The 21,213-nt window shown below is 47.0% G+C and overlaps 1 protein-coding gene across 1 annotated transcript; it reads left to right on the plus strand.

The window, feature by feature from the left end:
• Window positions 1–19,028: 19,028 nt before the first annotated feature.
• Csf2 (colony stimulating factor 2) lies at window positions 19,029–20,993 on the plus strand. The gene is made up of 4 exons (XM_076855759.2): window positions 19,029–19,190; window positions 19,308–19,346; window positions 20,018–20,143; window positions 20,904–20,993. Exons 1-4 carry the CDS (start codon window positions 19,029–19,031, stop codon window positions 20,991–20,993), a joined length of 417 nt encoding a protein of 138 aa, XP_076711874.1.
• Window positions 20,994–21,213: the final 220 nt, after the last annotated feature.

The raw sequence follows: 21,213 nt of genomic DNA on the forward strand, positions 1-21,213 counted from the left end.
CAGATGCCCCTGCAGGTGGCAACACTCAGCCTGCCATCCCCTTTACAACCCAGACTCCTCTAATTCCATCTTCTTGGCTTCTTCACAGCCCATCTTTATCAGAAAGGGCAACTGGGATGACTTCCGGAAGAAACTTCAGTACTATCTGTACATCCTTGAGGAGAGCTGGATGCAGCATTGAACCCCAGAATCCCCCATCAGACATCTGGCTCTGTCCCTGGGTCATCTCAGCATGGGACCTTGGGATGCGCAAAACAGCAGAGCATCTGAAGATTCTGGATATCTTTCACACAGTCCAGCACTGGAAGGATTACATTCTCTCCTGCAGCATCAGATAAATTGCTAATCATCTAATTTCTGGAATGTGCAGCTCCCTTTTGACCTTGCACAATTATGTTCTCAATTTCATCCCATCGAGTCTATTTATTTATGTATTTATTTATTTATGACCTTCTGTAATATGTATTTATTTTAGCAGAGGAGCCATGTCTTGCTTCTTTTGAAACAAAATTGAACTTCAGGAGGCCTGGGAGCATGTTCATGTGTACCTCAGGTTTTAAACAGGTTTCTAGGCATGTGTGAAAATAAACCAGATTCCCTGAACTTTGTCGCCAGTGTCTCAGTTTGACTCGGGTCTTAGCATTCTAGATGTGTACCATGACTTTTCGGTTCTCTAGGCTGCAGTGTGGATGCTGTCCTAGTTCATACTCTCACCACCCTCGCATCACCCCCATGCCCTGATAGGTGATAACCCTAGTAATGACGAGTGGCACAGAACTCTCAACATGTACCAGGCATGGATCTGAGCATTTTTCCTATGCCAACTTAGTCCTCACCCTACCAGAAAATATGCTTTGCTTTATGGGAACCCTGAAATTCAGAGCAGCTGAGCAACTTGCCTAAGTTCACACAGCAAGTGCCCTCAGGACTTGCTTGATTCAGGTGCTGCTCCTCCACAGTTTGTTGAATGGCTCCACCTAGTGGTCATTTAGAAAACTGCAGCAGCATCCCCAACTCCTCCCAGGGCAAGTCCAGCAATAAACACTCCCTAAGTCCCCACAATGCAGCAGGCTTGGGGATACAGACCACCCAGACTCCACAGTTCCACTCCTTCAAGATTCTCCAAGCCTGGAGTCTCCAGCCTCTCTTGTCCGATTTAGTAGATTCCTGCAGGCCTCCCTGCTTCAGACCAGCCCTAGAACACATTCATTAACAATCTGATCAACTGGGGAGCCAGATTGAGGTTTAGAAAATGCAAGCCTAACAATGTTGGTCTGACACTTAGTTCTTCAATCTGTGGGGTCTTCCAGACCTTGTCTATGTCCATGTCCTTAGGATAGCACATAGGGCTTACCTTTACTTTTTGCTTATATTTCCCCACAGCTGCCAACCTCTTATATGCTCCAGCCAACAGTCTTCTCTGACTTCCTAGATGTACCACACACCTGTCTTCATAACTCTAAACCTTCACCTTTCCTTTAGCCTGCAGGTTCTTACACATGTAAGAGACCAGCTCCAATGCTGGCTACCTCTGAATTGTACACACTGACCCACGATGGGGCTCTTTCCTGAAAGAGGAGTGTAAGGACAATCATGTGGCCCTAGGTGGCTCAGACTCTCTTGACTGGTGGAGGATGGGACATCATTGTGTGCAGTTCTGTCTGCCACTTGATCCTTTAGCCCTGTGTGCCTCCCTTCTGGCTTCCCTGCCCAGTATTGCCTCCTCCAGTCTGGGGGAGTAGGGGAGAAGGGGTGGGGAGAAATAGATGTAGAAATCATATGTCGGGGTCTTGTTACCCCCCTTTTTTTCCTTTATACCTTGATCCATTCCTCACTTGAGGTTATAAGTAGGGAACAGCCCATCTGCTTGAATTGTATAAAAGGTAGCAGATTTATCTACTACTAGCTCAAAAATGTATTCCTCTACATTAAATCTCCTACAAACCTTTATGTTCTCAAATGGATAACTTTCTTCTGTCTCTGCCTCACCTCTCCCTATCCTGGCTCACTGAAGAACTGGTGAGAGATCAGGGGAACATTTTGTTGGACTTGACTCAGGGTATTGGAGACACTGATGCAGTTTCTGGAAGGACCACTAGGGGGAGTATGCTACTAAGCCTAGGGTGCACCCTAGTCCAGGAGGGCTGATGGGTCTGAGAGATGCATTGTTTGGATCTAGACTGTGTTTTCCAATTCACCTGCTCACCCTCCCACATCCCCACCCAAAGACCCTCCTTCCTGCACCTGGTGGCTAGTCCTATTTTCATCTTGATAAAGCAGCGTCTGTGCTCTGTCCCCATATTCCCACGATGAGTCCCTGCTTGTCATCACTTTGCTCTTTGGTGTGAGGCTCAGCTGTCCTTTCCTCTGTGGTCATGATATCCACTGCCTTGTGGCCTATCAAGCCACATTTTTCCCACAGCTGGTCCTATGGGGACCCAGGGCCAGTAGTGAGCTTTATTGGCTCAAATAATTAATTGTTAAATCTTTTTTAAAAATTGCCAGCTAGTTATTAAATTATCAGTAACTTGAAATTGGCCACAGGGAGAGTATTTACACCATGGAAATTGGTAAACACCTCAAAGCAGACTCTATCCCCTGGGAGTCTGCTAAACTTTCATCAGCGATTGGAGCCTCCCTCGGTGGAGGTGCAGGCAGGGAGCCAGCACTCTGTTGGCTCTTTGCTCTTGCCTGGCTGTCCCCTCCCCCTTTCCTGAAGCTCCTGGCCCTTGGTCCTGGAACCACACTATTCTCACCCCAGGCTGCATGGCACTGGTAGTTCTTAATCAGCACAGATTGGCTGAGCACCTAAGTGGCAGACCCTATATTGGATGCTGGCAATATGGCAGTGAAATAGACAGATGGCGGGGAGGGTCTAGAAGGTTGCTTTTCATGGGGTGGTTTGGGAAGGCCTCTTTTGGGTTGAGAACTGAGTGACAAGAAAGTGCCAGCAATGTGACAATCTAGGGAAAAGAGCTTGGACAGAGGGAATAACAATCAGAGACCAAAAATGACCTGAGAGCATTCATGGAGCAGAAAGATGACCTGGAGTGGATTCTGATAAGAAGCCTACAACTCTCCCTCAGTCTCTCTCCCTTCCCTCCACAGGCCTGGGCGGGGCACTGGATACAGGGTGGGGTGGAGGCTCTGTGTTAGTGAGCAATGACTGCAGTAGGCGGGGGTTAGTGGTGGGGTCAGACATAGAACTGGTGCAGGAAGATGAGCAGGTAGGTGTTGGGGAGGGTGGTCAAATGGACAAGACCCATGGCAGGAGCAGGAGTGACTGGTAGAGGTATCACACTTGAGACAGAAGTGGGCCTTTTTAGATGTTCATCCTTTCCCCTCTTCTGGAATAGTCCAGCCTGCAGCCTGGGGCCAGGTTGGAGTTCAGGGTGACCACTGGCCTCACCACTCAGGCTTACCCTTGACTGCAAATTTCAGACCTTTCCTGGGCCAGCACAGCCTGGCCCACACACAGCCTTATATTGAGTGGTGATCAGTCCTTGGTGAGGTTGGGGGAATTTCTGCATGCTGTAGACTTAGGTTGAATGTTTATGTCCCCATTCGTATTCTTTTTTTTAAAAATTTATTTATATATGACAACGGAATGCATTACAATTCTTATTACACATATAGAGCACAATTTTTCATATCTCTAGTTGTATACACAGTATATTCACACCAATTTGTGTCTTCATACCTGTATTTTTTTTTTTTTAGCTTTTTCTTTTATTTATTTTCTTAAAGAGTGAGAGAGAGTGAGAAAGAGGGAGAGGGAGAGAGAATTTTAATTTTTATCTTTTAGTATTTGGAGGACACAACATCTTTGTCTGTATGTGGTGCTGAGGATCGAACCCAGGCCGCACGCATGCCAGGCGAGCGCGCTACCGCTTGAGTCACATCCCCAGCCCCCAATACCTGTATTTTGGATAATAATGATCATCACATTCCATCATCATTAATAAGCCCATGCCCCCTACCTTCCCCCGCACCCCTCTGCCCTATCTAGAGTTCATCTACTCCTCCCATGCTCCCGCTCCCTATCCCACTATGAATCAGCCTCCGTGTATCAAAGAAAACATTCAGCATTTTTTTTTGGGGGGGATTGGCTAACTTCACTTCTCATTATCTTCTCTAACTCCAACCATTTACCTGCAAATGCCATCATTTTATTTTCTTTTTTTTGCAAAGTAATATTCTATTGTGTATATATGCCACATTTTTTCCATTCATCTATTGAAGGGCATCTAGGTTAGTTCCACAGTTTAGCTATTGTGAATTGTGCTGTTATAAACATTGATGTGGCTGTGTCCCTGTAGTATGCTGTTTTTTAAGTCCTTTGGATATAAACTGAGGAGAGGGACAGCTGGCTCAAATGGTGGTTCCATTCCCATTTTTCCAAGAAATCTCCATACTGCTTTCCATATTGGTTGCATCAATTTGCAATCCCACCAGCAGTGTATTAGTGTACCTTTTCCCCCATCAACTTGCAATCCCACCAGCAGTGTATTAGTGTACCTTTTCGCCAACACTTATTGTTTGTCTTCATAATAGCTGCCATTCTGACTTGAGTGAGATGAAATCTTAGAGTGGTTTTGATTTGCATTTCTATCATTGCTAGTGATGATGAACATTTTTTCATGCATTTGTTAATTGATTGTTCATCATCTTCCGAGAAGTGTCTCTTTAGGTCCTTGGCCCATTTATTGATTGGGTTATTTGTGTTTTCTTTTTGTTGTTTAGCTTTTTGAATTTTTTTTATAACCTAGAGATTAGTGCTCTATCTGATGTGTAAGGGATAAAGATTTGCTCCCAAGATGTAGGCTCTTGATTCACCTCACAGATTGTTTTTTTGCTCAGAAGAAACTTTTTAGTTTGAGTCCATCCCATTTATTGATTCTTGATTTAAATTCTTGCACCAGAGGAGTCTTATTAAGGAAGTTGAGGCATAATCCCACATGATGGAGAGTAGGGCCTACTTTTTCTTCTATTAGACGCAGGGTCTCTGGTTGTATTCCTATGTCCTTGATCCGTTTTGAATTTTTATGCATGGTGAGAAATATGGGTTTAATTTCATTTTGTTGCATATGGATTTCCAGTTTTCCCAGCACCATTTGTTGAAGAGGCTATCTTTTCTCCAATGCATGTTCTTGACACCTTTGTCTAATATAAGATAATTATAGTTTTATGAGTTAGTCTCTTGTGTCCTGTTCTGTACCATTGGTCTACCAGTCTGTTTTGGTGCCAATACCATCATGTTTTTGTTGCTCTGTAGTATAGTTTGAGGTCTGGTATAGTGATGCCACCTGCTTCACACTTCCTGCTAAGGATTAGCTATTCTGGGTCTCTTATTTTTCCAGATGAATTTCATGATTGCTTTTTCTATTTCTATGAGGAATGTCATTGGAATTTTGATGGAATTGCAATAAATCTGTATAGTGCTTTTGGAAGTATGGTCATTTTGATAATATTAATTCTGCCTATTCAAGAGCAAGGTAGATCTTTCCATCTTCTAAGGTCTTCTTTGATTTCTTCCTTTAGGGTTCTGTACTTTTCATTATGTAGATCTTTCACCTCTTTCGTTACATTGATTCCCAAGTTTTTTTTTTTTTTTTTTTTTGAGGCTATTGAAAATAGGGTAGTTTGTTTCCCTTTCTAAGGATTTGTCACTGATATACAGAAATGCCTTTGATTTATGGGTGTTGATTTTACATCCTGCTACTTTGCTGAATTCATTTACCAGTTCTAGAAGTTTTCTGGTGGAACTTTTAGGGTCTTCTCGGTATAGAATCATATCATCAGCAAATAGTTCCAATTTGAGTTCTTCTTTTCCTATATGTATCCCTTTAATTTCCTTCGTCTGTCTAATTGCTCTGGCCAGTGTGGCATCCCTGTCTTGTTCCAGTTTTTAGAGGGAATGCTTTCAATTTTTCTCTATTTAGAATGATGTTGGCCTGGGCTTAGTTAGCATAGATAGCCTTTATAATGTTGAGATATGTTTCTGTTATCCCTAGTTTTTCTAATGTTTTGAACAAAATGGGTGCTGTATTTTGTCAAATGTTTTTTCTGTGTCTATTGAGATGATCATATGATTCTTTAAGTCTATTGATGTGATGAATTACATTTATTGATTTCCATATATTGAACCAAACTTGCATCCCTGGGATGAATCTCACTTGATTGTAGTCCCTGATCTTTTTGATATGTTTTTGTATTCAATTTGCCAGAATTTTATTGAGAATTTTTGCATCTATGTTCATTAGAGATATTGGTCTGGAGTTTTCTTTTTTTTGATGTGTCTTTGCCTGGTTTTGGAATCAGAATGATATTGGCCTCATGGAATGAGTTTGGAAGTGCTGCCTCTTTTTCTATTTCCTGAAATAAATTGAAGAGTATTGGTATTAATTCTTCTTTAAAGGTCTTGTAGAACTCGGCTGTGTTTCCATCCAGTCCTGGGCTTTTCTTGGTTGGTAGACTGCTATTTAGTCACTTGAAATTGATCTGTTTAAATTGTGTATAGCATCCTGATTCAATTTGGGCAAATTATATGACTCTAGAAATTTGTCGATGCCTTCTATATTTTCTATTTTATTGGAGTACAAGTTTTCAAAATAATTTCTAATTATCTTCAGTATTTCTGTAGTGTCTGTTGTGATAGTTCCTTTTTCATCATGTATGTTAGTGATTTGAGTTTTCTCTCTCTTTCTCTTTATTAGCATGGCTAAGAGTCTGTCAATTTTATTTATTTTTTCAAAGAAGCAACTTTTGTTCTGTCAATTTTTTAATTGTTTCTTTTGTTTCAATTTCATTGATTTCAGCTCTGATTTTGATTATTTCCTATCTTCTGCTGCTTTTGGTGTTGATTTGTTCTTCTTTTTCTAGGGCTTTGAGGTGTAATGTTAAGTCATTTATTTGTTGACTTTTTCTTTTTTTAAGATATGAACTCCATGCAATAAACTTTCCTCTTAGAACTGCTTTCATAGTGTCCCAGAGATTTTGATATGTTGTATCTGTGTTCTCATTCACCTCTAAAAATTTTTTAATCTCCTCCTTACTGTCTTCTGTAACCCATTGTTCATTCAGTAGCATATTATTTAGTCTCCAGGTGTTGGAGTGGATTTTATTTCTTATTTCATCATTGATTTCTAATTTCATTCCATTATGATCTGATGGAATGCAGGGTAATAGCTGTACTTTTTAATATTTGCTAAGAATTGCTTTGTGGCATAGTATATGGTCTATTTTAGAGAAGGATCCATGTGCTGCTGAGAAGAAAATATATCCCTTCATTGAAGGATGGAATATTCTACATATGTCAGTTAAGTCTAAGTTGATTGTGTTATTGAGTTCTATAGTTTCTTTGTTTAGCTTTTGTTTGAAAGATCTATCCAGTGATGAAAGAGGTGTGTTGAAGTCACCCAAAATTATGGTGTTGTGGTCTGTTTGACTCTTGAACTTGAGAAGAGCTTGCTTGATGAACACAGCTGCTCCATTATTTGGGGCATATATATTTATAATTGTTATGTCTTATTGGTGTATATTTCCTTGAGCAGTTTCCTTTTTGATTGACTTTAGTTTAAAGTCTACTTTATTTGATATGAGGATGGAAACCCCTGGTTGCTTCCATAGTCCATGTGGATGGTATGATTTTTCCCAACCCTTCACCTTCAGTCTGTGAATGTCTTTTTCTATGAGATGAGTCTCTTGGAGGCAGCATACTGTTAGATCTTTTTTTTTTTTTTAATCCAGTCTGCTAGTTTATGTCTTTTGATTGGTGAGTTTAGGTCATTAACATTCAGGTTATTATTGAGACATGATTTGTATTCCCAGGAATTTTTGTTTATTTTTGGTATTTAACGTGACTTGGTTTCTCCTCTGATTAGATTTTCCTTTAGTGTAATCCTTCCCTCTGCTGATTTTCATCATTGTTTTTCATTTCCTCTTCGTGGAATACTTTGCTGAGGATGTTCTGTAGTGCAGGCTTTCAGTTGTGAATTCTTTTAACTTTTGTTTATCATGGAAGATTTTTATTTCATCATCAAATCTAAGGCTTCGTTTTTACTGGATATAAGACTCTCGATTGAGGGCTGGGGATGTGGCTCAAGCAGTAGCGCGCTCGCCTGGCATGCATGCGGTCTGGGTTCGATCCTCAGCATCACATACAAACAAAGATGTTGTGTCTGCCGAAAACTAAAAAATAAATATTTAAAAAAATCCTCTCTCTCTCTCACTCTCCTCTCTCTTTAAAAAAAAGATTCTCGGTTGGCATCCATTTTCTTTCAGAGCTTGGTATATGTTGTTCCACGATCTCCTGGCTTTGAAGGTCTGGGTTGAAAAATTTTCTGAGATTCAAATTGGTCTCCCCTATATGTGATCTGATTTCTCTCTATTGTGGCTTTTAAGATCCTTATTCTGTATGCTAGGCATTTTCATTATAATGTACCTTGGTGTAGATCTGTTGTAATTTTGTACATTTGGTGTCCTGTAAGCCTCTCGTATTTGATTTTCCAATTCATTCTTCATGCTTGGGAAATTTTCTGATATTATCTTGTTGAAGAGATTGTGCATTCCTTTGGTTTGAAACTCTGTGCCTTCTTCTATCCCAATAACTCTTAGATTTGGTCTTTTGATGCTGTCCCATAATTCTTGGATGTTCTCTTCATGGTTTCTAACTTTCTTCATTGTGTGATCAACTTTATTTTCCAGATTGTATACTTTGTCTTCATTATCTGATGTTCTTCCAAGTGATCTGGTCTGTTGGTTATGCTTTCTATTGATTTTTAAAATTGATTAATTGTATCCTTCATTTCAAGGATTTCTGACTGTTGTTTTTTTTTTTTTTTTTTCAGGGTCTCAATCTCTCTCTTGAAGTAAACTTTTGCTAACTGTATTTGCTCTCTTATCTCATTGTTGGAGTGATCAATTTTTGCCTGTATTTGCTCATTTAGGTCATTCTTTAATTCACAGATCATTTTAATTATGAAACTTCTGAACTCCTCTAACATTTCATTGACTTCGCTGTCCATGGGTTCTGTTATTGTAGTATCCTGGTTTGTTTGGGGCACTTTCCTCCCTTGTTTTTTCATGTTGACTATGTGTCTTCCTTTCTTGCAGAGGGGATCTGAGATATTACAGTTTCTTCCCTATATTCTTGTAATACCTGTGCAGTTTGACTGTACCTCACCTTGAGGTTGGTCTTCCAGACCCTGCCGGTGTTCCTCAGTGAATGCTACTGCATCCTGGGTCTGGGTCCTGAGTAAGTTGGAGTGGGTGGATCTGGGCCGCTGGGCTTGACCTCCCTGATAGTCTGCTGGTCAGAAGGGGTGGTCCTGCAGCAAAGGCTAGGCTCTGCCAGTGTCTGCCCCTCAGGGAAAGGGGTGGCCCCATACATAGTCTTATGTTGAAACCCAATCTCCAATGTGATGGTATTTGGAAGCAGGTTTTTTTTTTTTTTTTTTTTTTTTTGAGAGGTGATCAGATAATGAAATGATCTCATGAATGAGATCAGTATCCTTATGAATAAGACCCCAGAAAGATCCCTTGAATTTTCTACCATGTGAGGACACAGTGAAATGGCTGTCCATTAACCAAGAAGTGACATCCTACCAAACAAATCTCAGTTGTGATTCTCAGCCTCCAGACTGTGAGAAAGAAATTTCTTTTGTTTAATGAATCACTAGTTTATAGTAATTTGTTTATAGTGGCCCAAATGGACTGACACTGGGTCATGCTTGGCCATCTTCAGGGAAGGGGCTGATGATTCCCTGACCCAATGGGGAGCCCGAGGCTGCTTACATATCGTAAGCTGTCACTTCTATCTGGCTTCTCATAAGCCTGCACAGACTATGCATTGGCCAGGCTTATAAGTCTAATTTGCACCAGGGGGCAGCAATGCCCCATCATACACCCCAGGATGCCCACTGCAGAGCCAGTGTGCCTATCTTCCCTCATCCAAGGTGCTTTCTCAGGAAAGCAGAGTACATCAGTCACCCAGAAATTTTATTTTTCATTTTAACTTTAAAAATACAGCTTTTTTTTCCAGGGGGAGGGGAAGGATTGAATCCAGGGGTGCTTAACCACTGAGCCCCATTCACAGTTCGTTTTTTTCTTTTCTTTTCTTTTGAGACAGGGTCTTGTTAAGTTGCTTAGAGCCTTGCTAAATTGCTGAGCCTGGCTTTGAACTTGCAATTCTCCTGCCTCAGCCTCCTGAGCCACTGAGATTATAGCACGTGGCACTATGCCTCACTAAAATATAGCTCTTTTCTGGGATGGTAACACAGGAGAGCATATCTACTCTTTATTAAAATTTTTAGAAATGGAGAAGAATATAGCAAAGAGAAAATTGCTAGAAAGGCAAGCGCCTAAAGAAGGTAGAACTCAGGAGCCTGGCCAACCTCACCTCATGATGCAAACCCTTCTGCTCCAAGCGGAGACTTCGCTGCTTCCAGACTGGCCTTGAGCCCCCATCTGAAATGGAGCTCAAGGACCCGTATGGCTTCCCCATGCTCTGGTAGGGGTTGGCAATACCCTTCAGGCCTTGGGGGTCCTCCTGATGTGTCCAGTTTGCCTGGCACAGTATGATAGAAGTTATTACAGACTGTAACAGATGAATAGATGAATGAATATGGATCTCACTAGAGGTACTTTCCACCTGGGTGATGCCCAGGAGGTTTGAGGGAGGAACAGAGTCCATCAGGCAGAGGAGGGATGGGAGAGATGCAGGCAGGAGTTGGGCACTTGGGAGCAAGGGCCTGGAATTTTAACAGGGCAGGGTAACTGAGGTACAGGATAGCCCCGACACTGGAACCACCCATGGGGTAGGGTCCAGGTAGCCAAGGCAGAAGCTGGGCCCCTGGTCACTGCTTTTGTCCATGGAGCCCAGCCACCTGTCCTTGATTCCTTCTTCCCTGATCCCAGGACAGCCCAGCCAGCCTGGCTTTTGTAGAGATGGCAAGACTGGCTGTCCATGGTCTGAGGAGTGGTGGATATAGGGAGAGGGACGATTAGCCAGACACTGTGTGTTTGGCACCAACAGAAAGGAACTGGGGCAGAGGGAGAGGAGTGCTAGAGGAAAGGGGCTGACAGCAGAGGTGAATCCCCAGGCCCAGAAGGCTGAGGGGGACACATGGTAGAAGAGAGGGAGAGAAGGTGAAGGTGATGTGGGTTGGGTTGGAGGGCAGGGTAAGAGGGTGTTCAATTTTCCCCTTGAAAACTTCAAATCAGGCTCATGGAGGTGAGATGGGTCAGGCAAAGTTGCTGCAGCCCTGTTGCATCTAGAAGGGACTCAAAGAATCCCTACAACGAATGACATGGTGAAGTTCATGATTATCCCCATTGTACAGTTGGAGAAACGGAGGCACAGAGAAATGAAAGGAATGTGACTCCAGAGCCTCTGAATCCTTAAGCAACAGTGCTTTAGCCAGTACCCACTGGGGTACACAAAATCTTTAGTCTCATCCAGGGCCCTCCTGGGGTCTCCCCTTGCCTGGACTCAGGCCCCCAGAGGTACCTTCTGGATCAACAGCCTCCTCGTTCCAGCCCCCAGAGTGTGACACAGTATTGGTATTCCAGCTCCATCATCCATGTACCTAATCACCACAATGTTTAACCATCCAAAACCTCCACATATCTGTCTGACCCCTTTCCTCCTCTTTCTCCTCCTTCTTCTTCCTCTTCTTTTTGGTACCAGGGATTTAACTGAAACTAGGAGTGCTTAACCACTGAACCACATCCCCAGCCCCTTTTTATATTTTTAGAGGCAGAGCCTCGCTAAGTTGTTGAGGCTGGCTTTGAACTCGTGATCCTCCTGCCTCAGCCTCCTGAGCTGCTGGGATTACAGGTGTGCACCACCGTGCCTGGCTGTCTAACCCTTCTTCCTACACAGCAGCACCCTGCCCTACACAACCAGAACTTAGATCCAGAGTGGTGGCCTCCCTGTCTCTATCAGAATTTCCCGTCCCCCACTCCTCATAGAGCTGCTGAGAGAAACAGACTATTCACTCACACCTGTCCCCACATTCCCTGGAGTCATGGCCTCCTCCAGTTCCCATGCAACCACTGTTATCCCTTAGAGGGGCTGTGTGCCTTGAATCAGGCAGGGTTAGTGGAACTACCCAGGCAGCGGGCAGATGCTAAATGTGATGCCCCTGCTCTCCCCACGCTAAGGACCAGGCTCAAGGACTGCTTGTTCTTACAAAGCATGGCCCTGGGCCCTTGGCAGCTTGGGGCCTCCTCCTTCCAGGCAGTACAGGGTGCAGGACTAGGGAGGATATTCGCTTGTCCTGGTATTTCCTGTTGGCTCTTTCCAGGAAAATGGGTGTGGTTCAGTCACTCTGTGGCTAGCTGAGCTCAACACCCCGGCATTTGCTTCTGGGTGCTGTGTGGGGAGGTGTTGGGACCCCAGGGAGGGGCCTGCACAGGGACAATTCCCACTGGGGAAGACTACATTTACCCTTGCACCCCGCTCCAGTGTTGAAGGCTCTGGAGACTGATGCAGACCCTGGAAACTCCTTCTCTCTCTCTCTCTCTGTGTCTCTTTGTACCAGAGATTGAACCAGGGGTGGTTAACCACTGAGCCACGTCCCCCCAGCTCTGTTCATTTTTTATTTTGAGACAGGGTTTCACTAAGTTGCTTATGGCCTTGATAAATTGCTGAGGCTGGCCTTGAACTTGTGATCTTTCTGCCTTAGCTTTCCAAACTGCTGGGATTACAGGGGTGCACCACCACCCCCAACTCCTCCTCCTCTTTTTTGATGGACAGGGGGACTGAGGCTGGAGGAGACGCCTCCAGTCAACCCAAACAGAAAAAATTCCTTCATTAGGCAGTATTTGGGAAGCATCTTCACTTGCAAATCTCCATTATGTCTCCCCAACCACTCGCAAAAGCCTTTGTCCCCTTGAGGAGTTGAGTCAGCTGGGGCTCAGAGTTAAGGAAGCAGTCTTGCAGTCAGAAGCAGCCAAGTCTGAGGGCAGGTCTGTCCTGCTCCAGCTGCTGAACACCAAGGGAGTTGCTATCCAGCAACTTGGAAGCTACTGGGACACCGCGGCCCCACCCTTTTTGGAATGTGGCCCGAGGGTGTGTTTAGAGGGAAGTATTTATGGTGGGCCTGGGGCTGAGAGGAGGGCTCTTCAGGATTCGTAGTCACTGGAATCATTACTCCTGCTGGCCCTTCAGCCTGAGGATGTAGGGGGTCCTCACTCCTATGAGGGGCTGGGAGGAGCGTGGGGTTGTGTGTGTCCAGAGTCACTGCTGCAAAACAGGGAGCAGAGGTTCAAGATTGGGGCTCTCTGGGACCTGAAAAACCCAGAAGCAAACAGGGCCTCAGGGAGAGCCTGAGGGAGTTGGTGGAGATCTAGGAAGATCCCTCCATCCTGCTGAGAACCAAAAGCTGTATCTGCCACCTTGATTCTGACCCACTAGTTCCGAGACAGGCTGGTGAGAGAGCTAAGCAGGGGTTTGTGGCTTCCCCAGCACCTTGGCCTAGATAACTTCTGAACTTCCAGAAGTTATAAAATCTTTGAGTCTCAATTCTCCTTTTAATTTTTCTCATGTAGCCCCCAATGGCTCTTTACAAGGAGGCAGATGAAGGCAGTGTTCTCTCTGGGTGTCTGATGACCCTCCCACCTGGGGTTAAGGCTCCAGGCAGAGATTTAGGGCTGGGGATGCATTCCCAGCATTGGAGGGAATACTCCAGGCAAGTAGCAGGCACAGGTAAGAGAGGGAATCATGGCGGACATGCCTGGTGGTCATATGGGCTGTGTGAATTTGTGAGCTTGGTGTAGTTGCCACATCCTGGGGAAATAGTGAGGAACCCCAAGAGTAAGGAATGAAGCAAATAAGTATGTCTTGGTGCCCTTGACCCATCCTTAAAAGCTGGCATCTCCAGTACTACCCATGGCCCACTCAATCCACACACCTTCTCTGGTGCTAGGAGCACCCTCTTCACCAATGTCTCCCCAGTGTCTGGGACTGGACCTCTGGACACAAAGTGAAAACTGATTGATCTTCCTGGAGGTCTCTTGGCTTTTCAAATTTATCACATCCAGTCCATTCTGGTGGACTCCAAAATCTCTCTATTACCTTGGATCTCCCCCACTGCAGCAGATGACCCAGATATCCACCCTTCTGCCTGAGCCAGACCTCAGCACCAAAGATGCCTCACTCACCTGCTCCATTCAACACCCCAACAAGCCCCCAGTCTTCCCTTAACTTGCCTGACTCTCATTTCATGACTACCTCCTCATAACTGTGCATTCGCCACCTAAGTCTTGGTGGGCACCCTTAATACTGTGCCTGTGAGTCTGCGCCTTGCCATCTCTGTTCCCCATCCCATGGCACCACAGACATGAGCTCTCCAAGTGCAAGGGACCTATGAGGCTTGCAATGCTGCAGACCCTTTTGAAACCTTGGTTGAATGAATGCAGAGTCCACCCTCAGAGCCTCCCAGATGGTCAGGACCCACTAGTGCCAGGGGCCTGGGGATACTCAAGGATCAGTGCCAGAACTAGAGTCTTTCCATGGCAGCCTGGCCTTTTTGAAGTGTACTTTTGGGGACCCAGACAGGGGGTGCAGGACGGGTCAGCCTGGAGCTGAAATGGCAAGAATAGAAGCTGGGCTGGTGTCTGGTGAGGTCAGGAGTGATAAGAACCCCCCCCCCTTCTCATGGAAGGATGAGCCATTCAGGGTCCTTCAGGGTAAGGCAGGATCCTATGAGCCCTCTGGATGGATGCTGGTATCTCCACCTTACCACATCTATCTAGAAAGATGTGCTTTGGGGCTTGGACTGGGCAATAGAGCAGGTGTCCCTAAAAACTCCAGAAAGACTTTGGTCCTCTGCATAGTTTGGGCTTCAGAAACTTCCCAGAGTTGAGGGAGATGTTGGAGCACTCTCTCTTCCCTGGGGAGATTCTCTCACAAGGGTTCCAGCAACAATTCCTTCTGAGAGACAGCAATAATTAATTCATCATACAGAAGAGGCAGCTTAATCAGGGAAAAGAGGAACTTTCCTGGACTACCCAGGGATTGCTGATGGCTGAGTCCAAGAGCCCAAGCCTGGGCCATCGAGTTGCCTGTGTGGCGGGATCTGCTATGGAAATTCTGCCTTCAGCTCCCATACCACCTTGGGGCAGTCATAGGCCACTCCAAATGTCCTGGGAACACCTGGCAGGAGTTTCCATTTACAGTTGACAGGTATGCTCTGTCCACCCCGCTGCTGGTCCAGTCAGGTGGCTTTCTGATCAGGAACAGAATAAGTTCAAATCCTGGCTCTATTGTCATTGATGGTGTGAACTGGGCTGCATAAGGAGCTCTCGGGTCTTTGACCCCCTGTGAGGACAAGGGGCTACAGGCATAAAGAAAGCTCAGATCAACTGAGATGTCCACGTGAACATCCCACGAGGCCCATTTCCTTCCCCCATGATAACTTCCTCTTGCGATAAGGATCCCCGGGTGGCTTCCAGCCCCCGGTTCTTCCAGAGCCTGTGGGGAGGGATACGCATAGGAAACTCCTTCCAGAGGTTCTCTTCTGGCCGTATGAGCAGGGTTCCAAGAGGGATGGCACCACCGCCTCTGCTCCACCGCAGCCCCATCGGGGCCCCTGAGTCAGCACAGTCAGACTGATGCTATCTCTTGCCACTTCTTTCCATGTGTGCAATCTAGGAATGCCTGCCTCTGTCATGGCCTCGGTCCTGATGTCATCTTTCCAGAAGAAAGATGTGTGGCTGCCCACAAACCTCATCCCCAAGCCCCTGGATCTCTGTCCTGCTCAGGCTGACTTTGGCACCCACAGGCCACACCACTGGCATGGGTCTCTCCTTGTGGCCCCTGATTTCCTTCCTTGCTGGCCTTCCCCAGGCTCTTGGCCACTGCCTGTCACTTGCCCTCACCCCTTAATCACAGCTGCTCTGGCCCTCAGCCCTTCTTCTTAAGTAAACCTCATGACCTCAGCTATCATGTGAACTTGGACTTCTCCCAAATCTGTGTCCTGTGCACATAGTCTCGGAAGCCCCAAACCTTCCTGTGGACCTTTGGACCTTGAGAACCTGCCCCTTTGTCCTCTGGGTACCCATCCTAGTCACCTAGACAGTGATTCCAACTCTTCTTGCTAACATTCAAAAGCACACTTTGGGACATGGGGTGGGGCAGGCAAGTAGATTAATTTTGTTTTCCTATCAGTGGAGTTACTAAGTCCATGAAGGCAAGAGCTTGAACATTTCCCGTCATCTTAACATCTCCCTTTCTTGCCAGGCACCATTGGTGTGCTTCTCCTGGAGAGTCAGGTAGGGCTGTGGCACATAGAGAAGGGAAGCAGGCTCCTGTGGTTCTACCCAAAGTGGCTTATATAGAATCAAGACAAACCAGCTGGGTGCAATGGTGCACACCTGTAATTCCAGAGGCTTGGGAGGCTGAGGCAGGTGGATTACAAGCTTAGAAGCCAGCTTCAGCAACTTAGTGAGATCCTGAGCAACTTAGAAAGACCCTGACTCAAAATAAAAAATAAAAAGGCCTGGAGATGTGGCTTAGTGGTTATACACCCCTGGGTTCAATCTACAGTATAAAAAAATAAAAAAACTAAAAGTATAAAAAAATAAAAAAAACTAAAACAAAAACAAATTTCCTTCCTTGCTGAGAACCTAGTAGGTGCTCAATAAATATCGAACAAATGAGTCCACTACATCACCAAGATTCTACCTCCTAAGTCTCTCTAGAACCTATCTTCTCTACCATATCTGCTACAAAACCCCCAGGCCCCTTGATGCCAATACACTCTTCCCCATCCCCTCTTCCCCACCTCTCCCACATCCCAACCTGTCCACCTGATTTCTATTTGCCCACATAACCCTTACTGGGCGGCAGCCTCCAAGGAAGCTCTCCAATTCTCTTGGACCCCCAACCTGAGGAAGGTGAATCTGAACTTTTCTTACCACTGAAACTCTCAAGAGCCGGACGTGAGGGCCAGTGAGAGGTATCGCAGGTATCCCTTCTCCAGCACAGGGACTGGCTACATAGGAGAGGCTTGTTGCCCATCTGAGCTGTAACAACTCATTTCTAGGAGGAAAGTGACCTTCTATCCCAGAGGGGCCACACCAGCTCTTTGCCTCCCTGGCTGCTACCCCCTTAGCCACTGTCTGTGACTCCCAGCCTCCAGGCCTATGTGATTCAGACCTCCAATGTATGTTTATCTCCATCTCTGCTCATCCCCTCTCCTGCGCTCTGAGAACCCCTGTGGAAGGAGCTGAGCAAAGGATTGGTGGGAAAGGTGGCGGAAGTTCCAGCACCTGGACATGTCACCCTCCTAGCCCCAGTCTGGCCACTTGGGAATGTTCCATCAGGTTTAGAAGGGTAAGACTAGCCTCAGGGTAGGCCCCAGATCCTGGCAGGGACCCCAGTGGGGCCTGGAAGATGAAGGCCTGGCTTGCCTGTGCAAGGGCAGCAAAATCCCCACCACATGGTGAAACTTGCTGGGGCCACACTCTGACCAGAGTGGTCAGGCCATGAGGTCTACCTGCTGTCTGAGGACTTGGCCAGCAGAATGTCCTTGTTTGTGTCTGACCTCATTACTCTGTGGCCCAGAAACATGATGCCCAGCATGGAGAGTGTTTCCCATGAGACCTAGAGACCTCTCGCAAAGCAGGTAACAGGGAGCAGGCTCACACAGATGCACCCTTATATATCTTCCCCTCCAAGATGCACTTATGAGTACAGACCGACACACTCACTCTCACTGCATGTGACACACACACATACACACACACCCAGAGAAATGGAGGTGTGTGGACCCACAGTCCTATAGCCAAGAGACTCCCAGCATGGGCAGCTTGAGCCGGATCCCTTGGGTAAACACCAACTTATGCTGTCTTCTCTAAACTCATTGTGAAAATCAAACACTTGTCAGCCCCTCAAGAGCCTGTAGTTTTTCCATAAGTAGTTCCTGCTCCCACCTAAGGCCTCTGGAGCTGTAGGTGGGCTGCAGTTGGTACCATGTAGGAAATGAAGCCTGAACGACCTTACCAGAGGAGCCGTGGGCCCTGGGCCCCGCACACAACTCTACATGATGGAGCCCCCCAGGGCTCCTGGTGCTGCTGGGGCTGTAGGTGGTGGTGGCGTGCCCACCTCAAAGGGCCTCACCGCCCTATAGCCAGGAGTCAAACTCAGAGCCCTAGGGGCTTGTTGCCTATCTGAGCTATAACAACTCATTTATAGAAGGAAAGTGACCTTCTATCCCAGGGCGTCCACACCAGCTCTGTAGCTTTAGGTTTGTATCTGTTGTGTAAACGAGGACTGCATCTGTCAGCTGGGGTCTTACCATGAAAGAGCATGCTACCGTCTTGCTAGACTAATGCACATGGTTGTCCTTCCCTCTGCTCACAGGGACAGAGGTCTTTGGCTGGACTGAGCTTGCCAACTCCCGTGGGTGCTTGGGAGGAGCCTATGTGAGCCATCACAGGACTGTGTTTGGCTGAACTCTAGTGGACAGGGGAGAGGCCAGTGAGAAATCCCCTTTCACTGGTGTCTTACGGTGACTAGAGGAGAAGGCCACAAGGATAAGGGGAAAGCTGGGGCTGGGTGGGCCACCAGGGTGGGTACAGCTTACTCAAAGTTCTCCTGGGAGAACAGGCGGGATGGAGAGCCTGGGAGTAGCAGTCCTATCTAGTGTCTCCTAAGCCCCGCCCTGGCCACTCCAGGCCAGGAAGTCCAACTTGTGCCCAGAGGCTCCTCAAAAGGAGGGGGCAGCCTAAGGCTCGGTCAGACTGCCCAGGACTGGAGAGCACTCAAGGAGGTGGGCAGGTGGGCTGTTCGTTCTTGGAAAGGCTCGTGAATGAAAACCCCTAAGCCTGACCACCTGGGGGAAAGGCTCACCTTTCCCATGTGTGGCTGATAAGGGCCAGGAGATTCCACAGTTCAGGTAGTTCCCCCGCCTCCCTGGCGTTTTGTGGTCACCATTAATCATTTCCTCTAACTGTGTATATAAGAGCTCTTTTGCCAGTGAGCCCTGTACTCAGAGAGAAAGGCTAAAGTCCTCAGGAGGATGTGGCTGCAGAAACTAATTCTACTGGGCACTGTGGTTTATAGCATCTCTGCACCCATCGGCCCTCCTGGCCCTGTCCCCCAGCCCAGGAAGTATGTGGATGCCATCATCAAGGAAGCCCTGAGCCTTCTGAACCACAGTAATGACACCGGTGCTGAGACGGTGAGTGAGGGAGAAGGGGCAGGCTGTACCTGGGCCACCCTGCTGGCTCTGAACTGGTTTGCACTGTCAGGAGCTGCTTTGGTAGTCATCGATAACATGACATTTTCCTTTCTACAGAATGAAACAGAAGTCGTCTCTAACGTGTTTGACCCTACGGTAAGATGCTTCTTTCTGCTATACCCTTTCAGGGTCCCCTGACTTGGGGGCTCCATTTTAGATGGACCCTCACATGTGTCCACAAGAGGAGGGGCAGCATCTGGCACTCAAGAGACCACTGGCCTTGCATTGAACCTGATCATGTGGGTTCTGTGTCAGCTGAGCAGCTATGGGGAGACCTAGCATTCAAAGGCTCATGGGGGCTGTGGCGGGGGGAATCAGGAGGGAAAGTGGGGATTACCTCATGAGACAGGACTGCAGGCTTAGGGCATTAACTGTACCCTGAGACCAAGCCCTGTGAAATCAGGGTGCTGACTGCCAAAGGAATGGCACTTGCTCATGTGGCAGGTCTGGGCCATGCCCCACCGCTCCCCACCCCTTCTCTGTGGATGGTGGGGTGAGAGTGGCCTTCTTTCCTGGGGGTGGGACTCTCTCAAAGTGTCAGGCTAAGAGAATGTGGCTGTGCCACTAAGGCACTGAATGTCCACAGTGGACAGGGCAGTGTGTATGACTGGACCCTGCTTGAGATTAGTTGGGGATCATTCTGTGCCCCTTTGAGGCCCTTCTCCTGGGTGCAAGGGATGGGAACAGGAAGGAGTGATGGGGAGGGCAGCCTGTGCCCACTACTGGCACTTGGTCTCTGCTCATGGAGGAACGAACCCTTTCCCCAGGAGCCAACATGCCTGCAGACCCGCCTGAAGCTGTACGAGCAGGGCCTGCCGGGCAGCTTCACCACGCTGAAGAGCCTCTTGAGCACAATGGCGAGCCACTACAAGGAGTACTGCCCCCCCACCCCAGTAAGTGCCCACATCAGGGCCCCAGGCAGGAGGGTGGGGTCAGGGTATGGAGAGACCTCAGGCTGTGGCTGTTCAGCACCCCTAAAGTTTTCTGCATTGACAGACAGGTGATGATGAGCCCCTGCAGCACGGGAACTGCTAGTCCCTTTTCATCCTTAGGAGTTAAAAACACAGAACTCTGAAGCCCATGGTACCCCCCTAGCAGCAGCTGCCATGCTTCTTATTATTCAAGTCATTAGGAATGAGGTCAGAGGTGAGGCAAACCCAAGGAAACTCAGGGCCTGCTCAAGGTCCAGAGGAAGTGCCAGGGCCCAAGTGCTCCTCCTGACCGGACTTTCCCATGACCCCACGTGGATTGCATGGATTGCATGGAAGGAGGGGGCCTGTCAGGAGAGGACAAGGCCCCAAATACCGATCTCTTCCCACAGGAAGGGAGTGAGGTCTATGGTCTTGACCCCTGTTCCTTCCAGGTGCTGGGAGATGGCCTCCACGTGGCCATTCTGCCCTGGCCTGGGGTCAAAGAAACAGTCTGACTATTCAGAAGTCTGGCTCAGGCTGGCACTTTGTCAGGGCCCTGGCACCAGCTGCTGTTGGCAGAGCTGTGCACCCCTTGGGTAGCACATGCAAAGGTGTCACCCGATCCCCCGCAGAATGGGCCTCCTGGCCTGACTTCTTAGAGGCAATCCAGAAATATGCTGCTGTTTCCCCATATTACGCACTCACCTGGACTCAAGTGTTTTTTATTTTCATTTTTCTTAAGGAAACTTCTTGCAAGACCCATTTTATCACCTTCAAAAGTTTCAAAGTGGACCTGAAGAAATTTCTGTCTGACATCTCCTCTAGCTGCTGAAACCAAGTCCAGAAGTGAGGGCCAGCCAGGCTATCAGGCCATTCCCGGGACCTAACCTCATATAACTCAGCTCTCTCACCCAGAAAGAGCCAGAAACTCAGGATCTTCGTCTTATAGGGACCAAGCGGGTGGGCCACAGACACAATGGGAATGGCCTGGACCTGCCCTGGGCCATGCTGACCCTGATATGGGCATGGTAGAGGAGTGTGGGTTATTTTAT

This window comes from Callospermophilus lateralis, chromosome 5 (genome assembly GCF_048772815.1).
Source record: "Callospermophilus lateralis isolate mCalLat2 chromosome 5, mCalLat2.hap1, whole genome shotgun sequence".
In the NCBI taxonomy this organism is placed as follows: domain Eukaryota; kingdom Metazoa; phylum Chordata; class Mammalia; order Rodentia; family Sciuridae; genus Callospermophilus; species Callospermophilus lateralis.

Bases quoted from the DNA above. Each gene is read 5' to 3' on its own strand.
- Csf2 (XM_076855759.2), top strand. From the start codon at position 19,029: ATGTGGCTGCAGAAACTAATTCTACTGGGCACTGTGGTTTATAGCATC. The intron at 19,191-19,307 runs GTGAGTGAGGGA...TCCTTTCTACAG, and splicing joins ATGACACCGGTGCTGAGACG to AATGAAACAGAAGTCGTCTC. The intron at 20,144-20,903 runs GTAAGTGCCCAC...ATTTTTCTTAAG, and splicing joins AGTACTGCCCCCCCACCCCA to GAAACTTCTTGCAAGACCCA.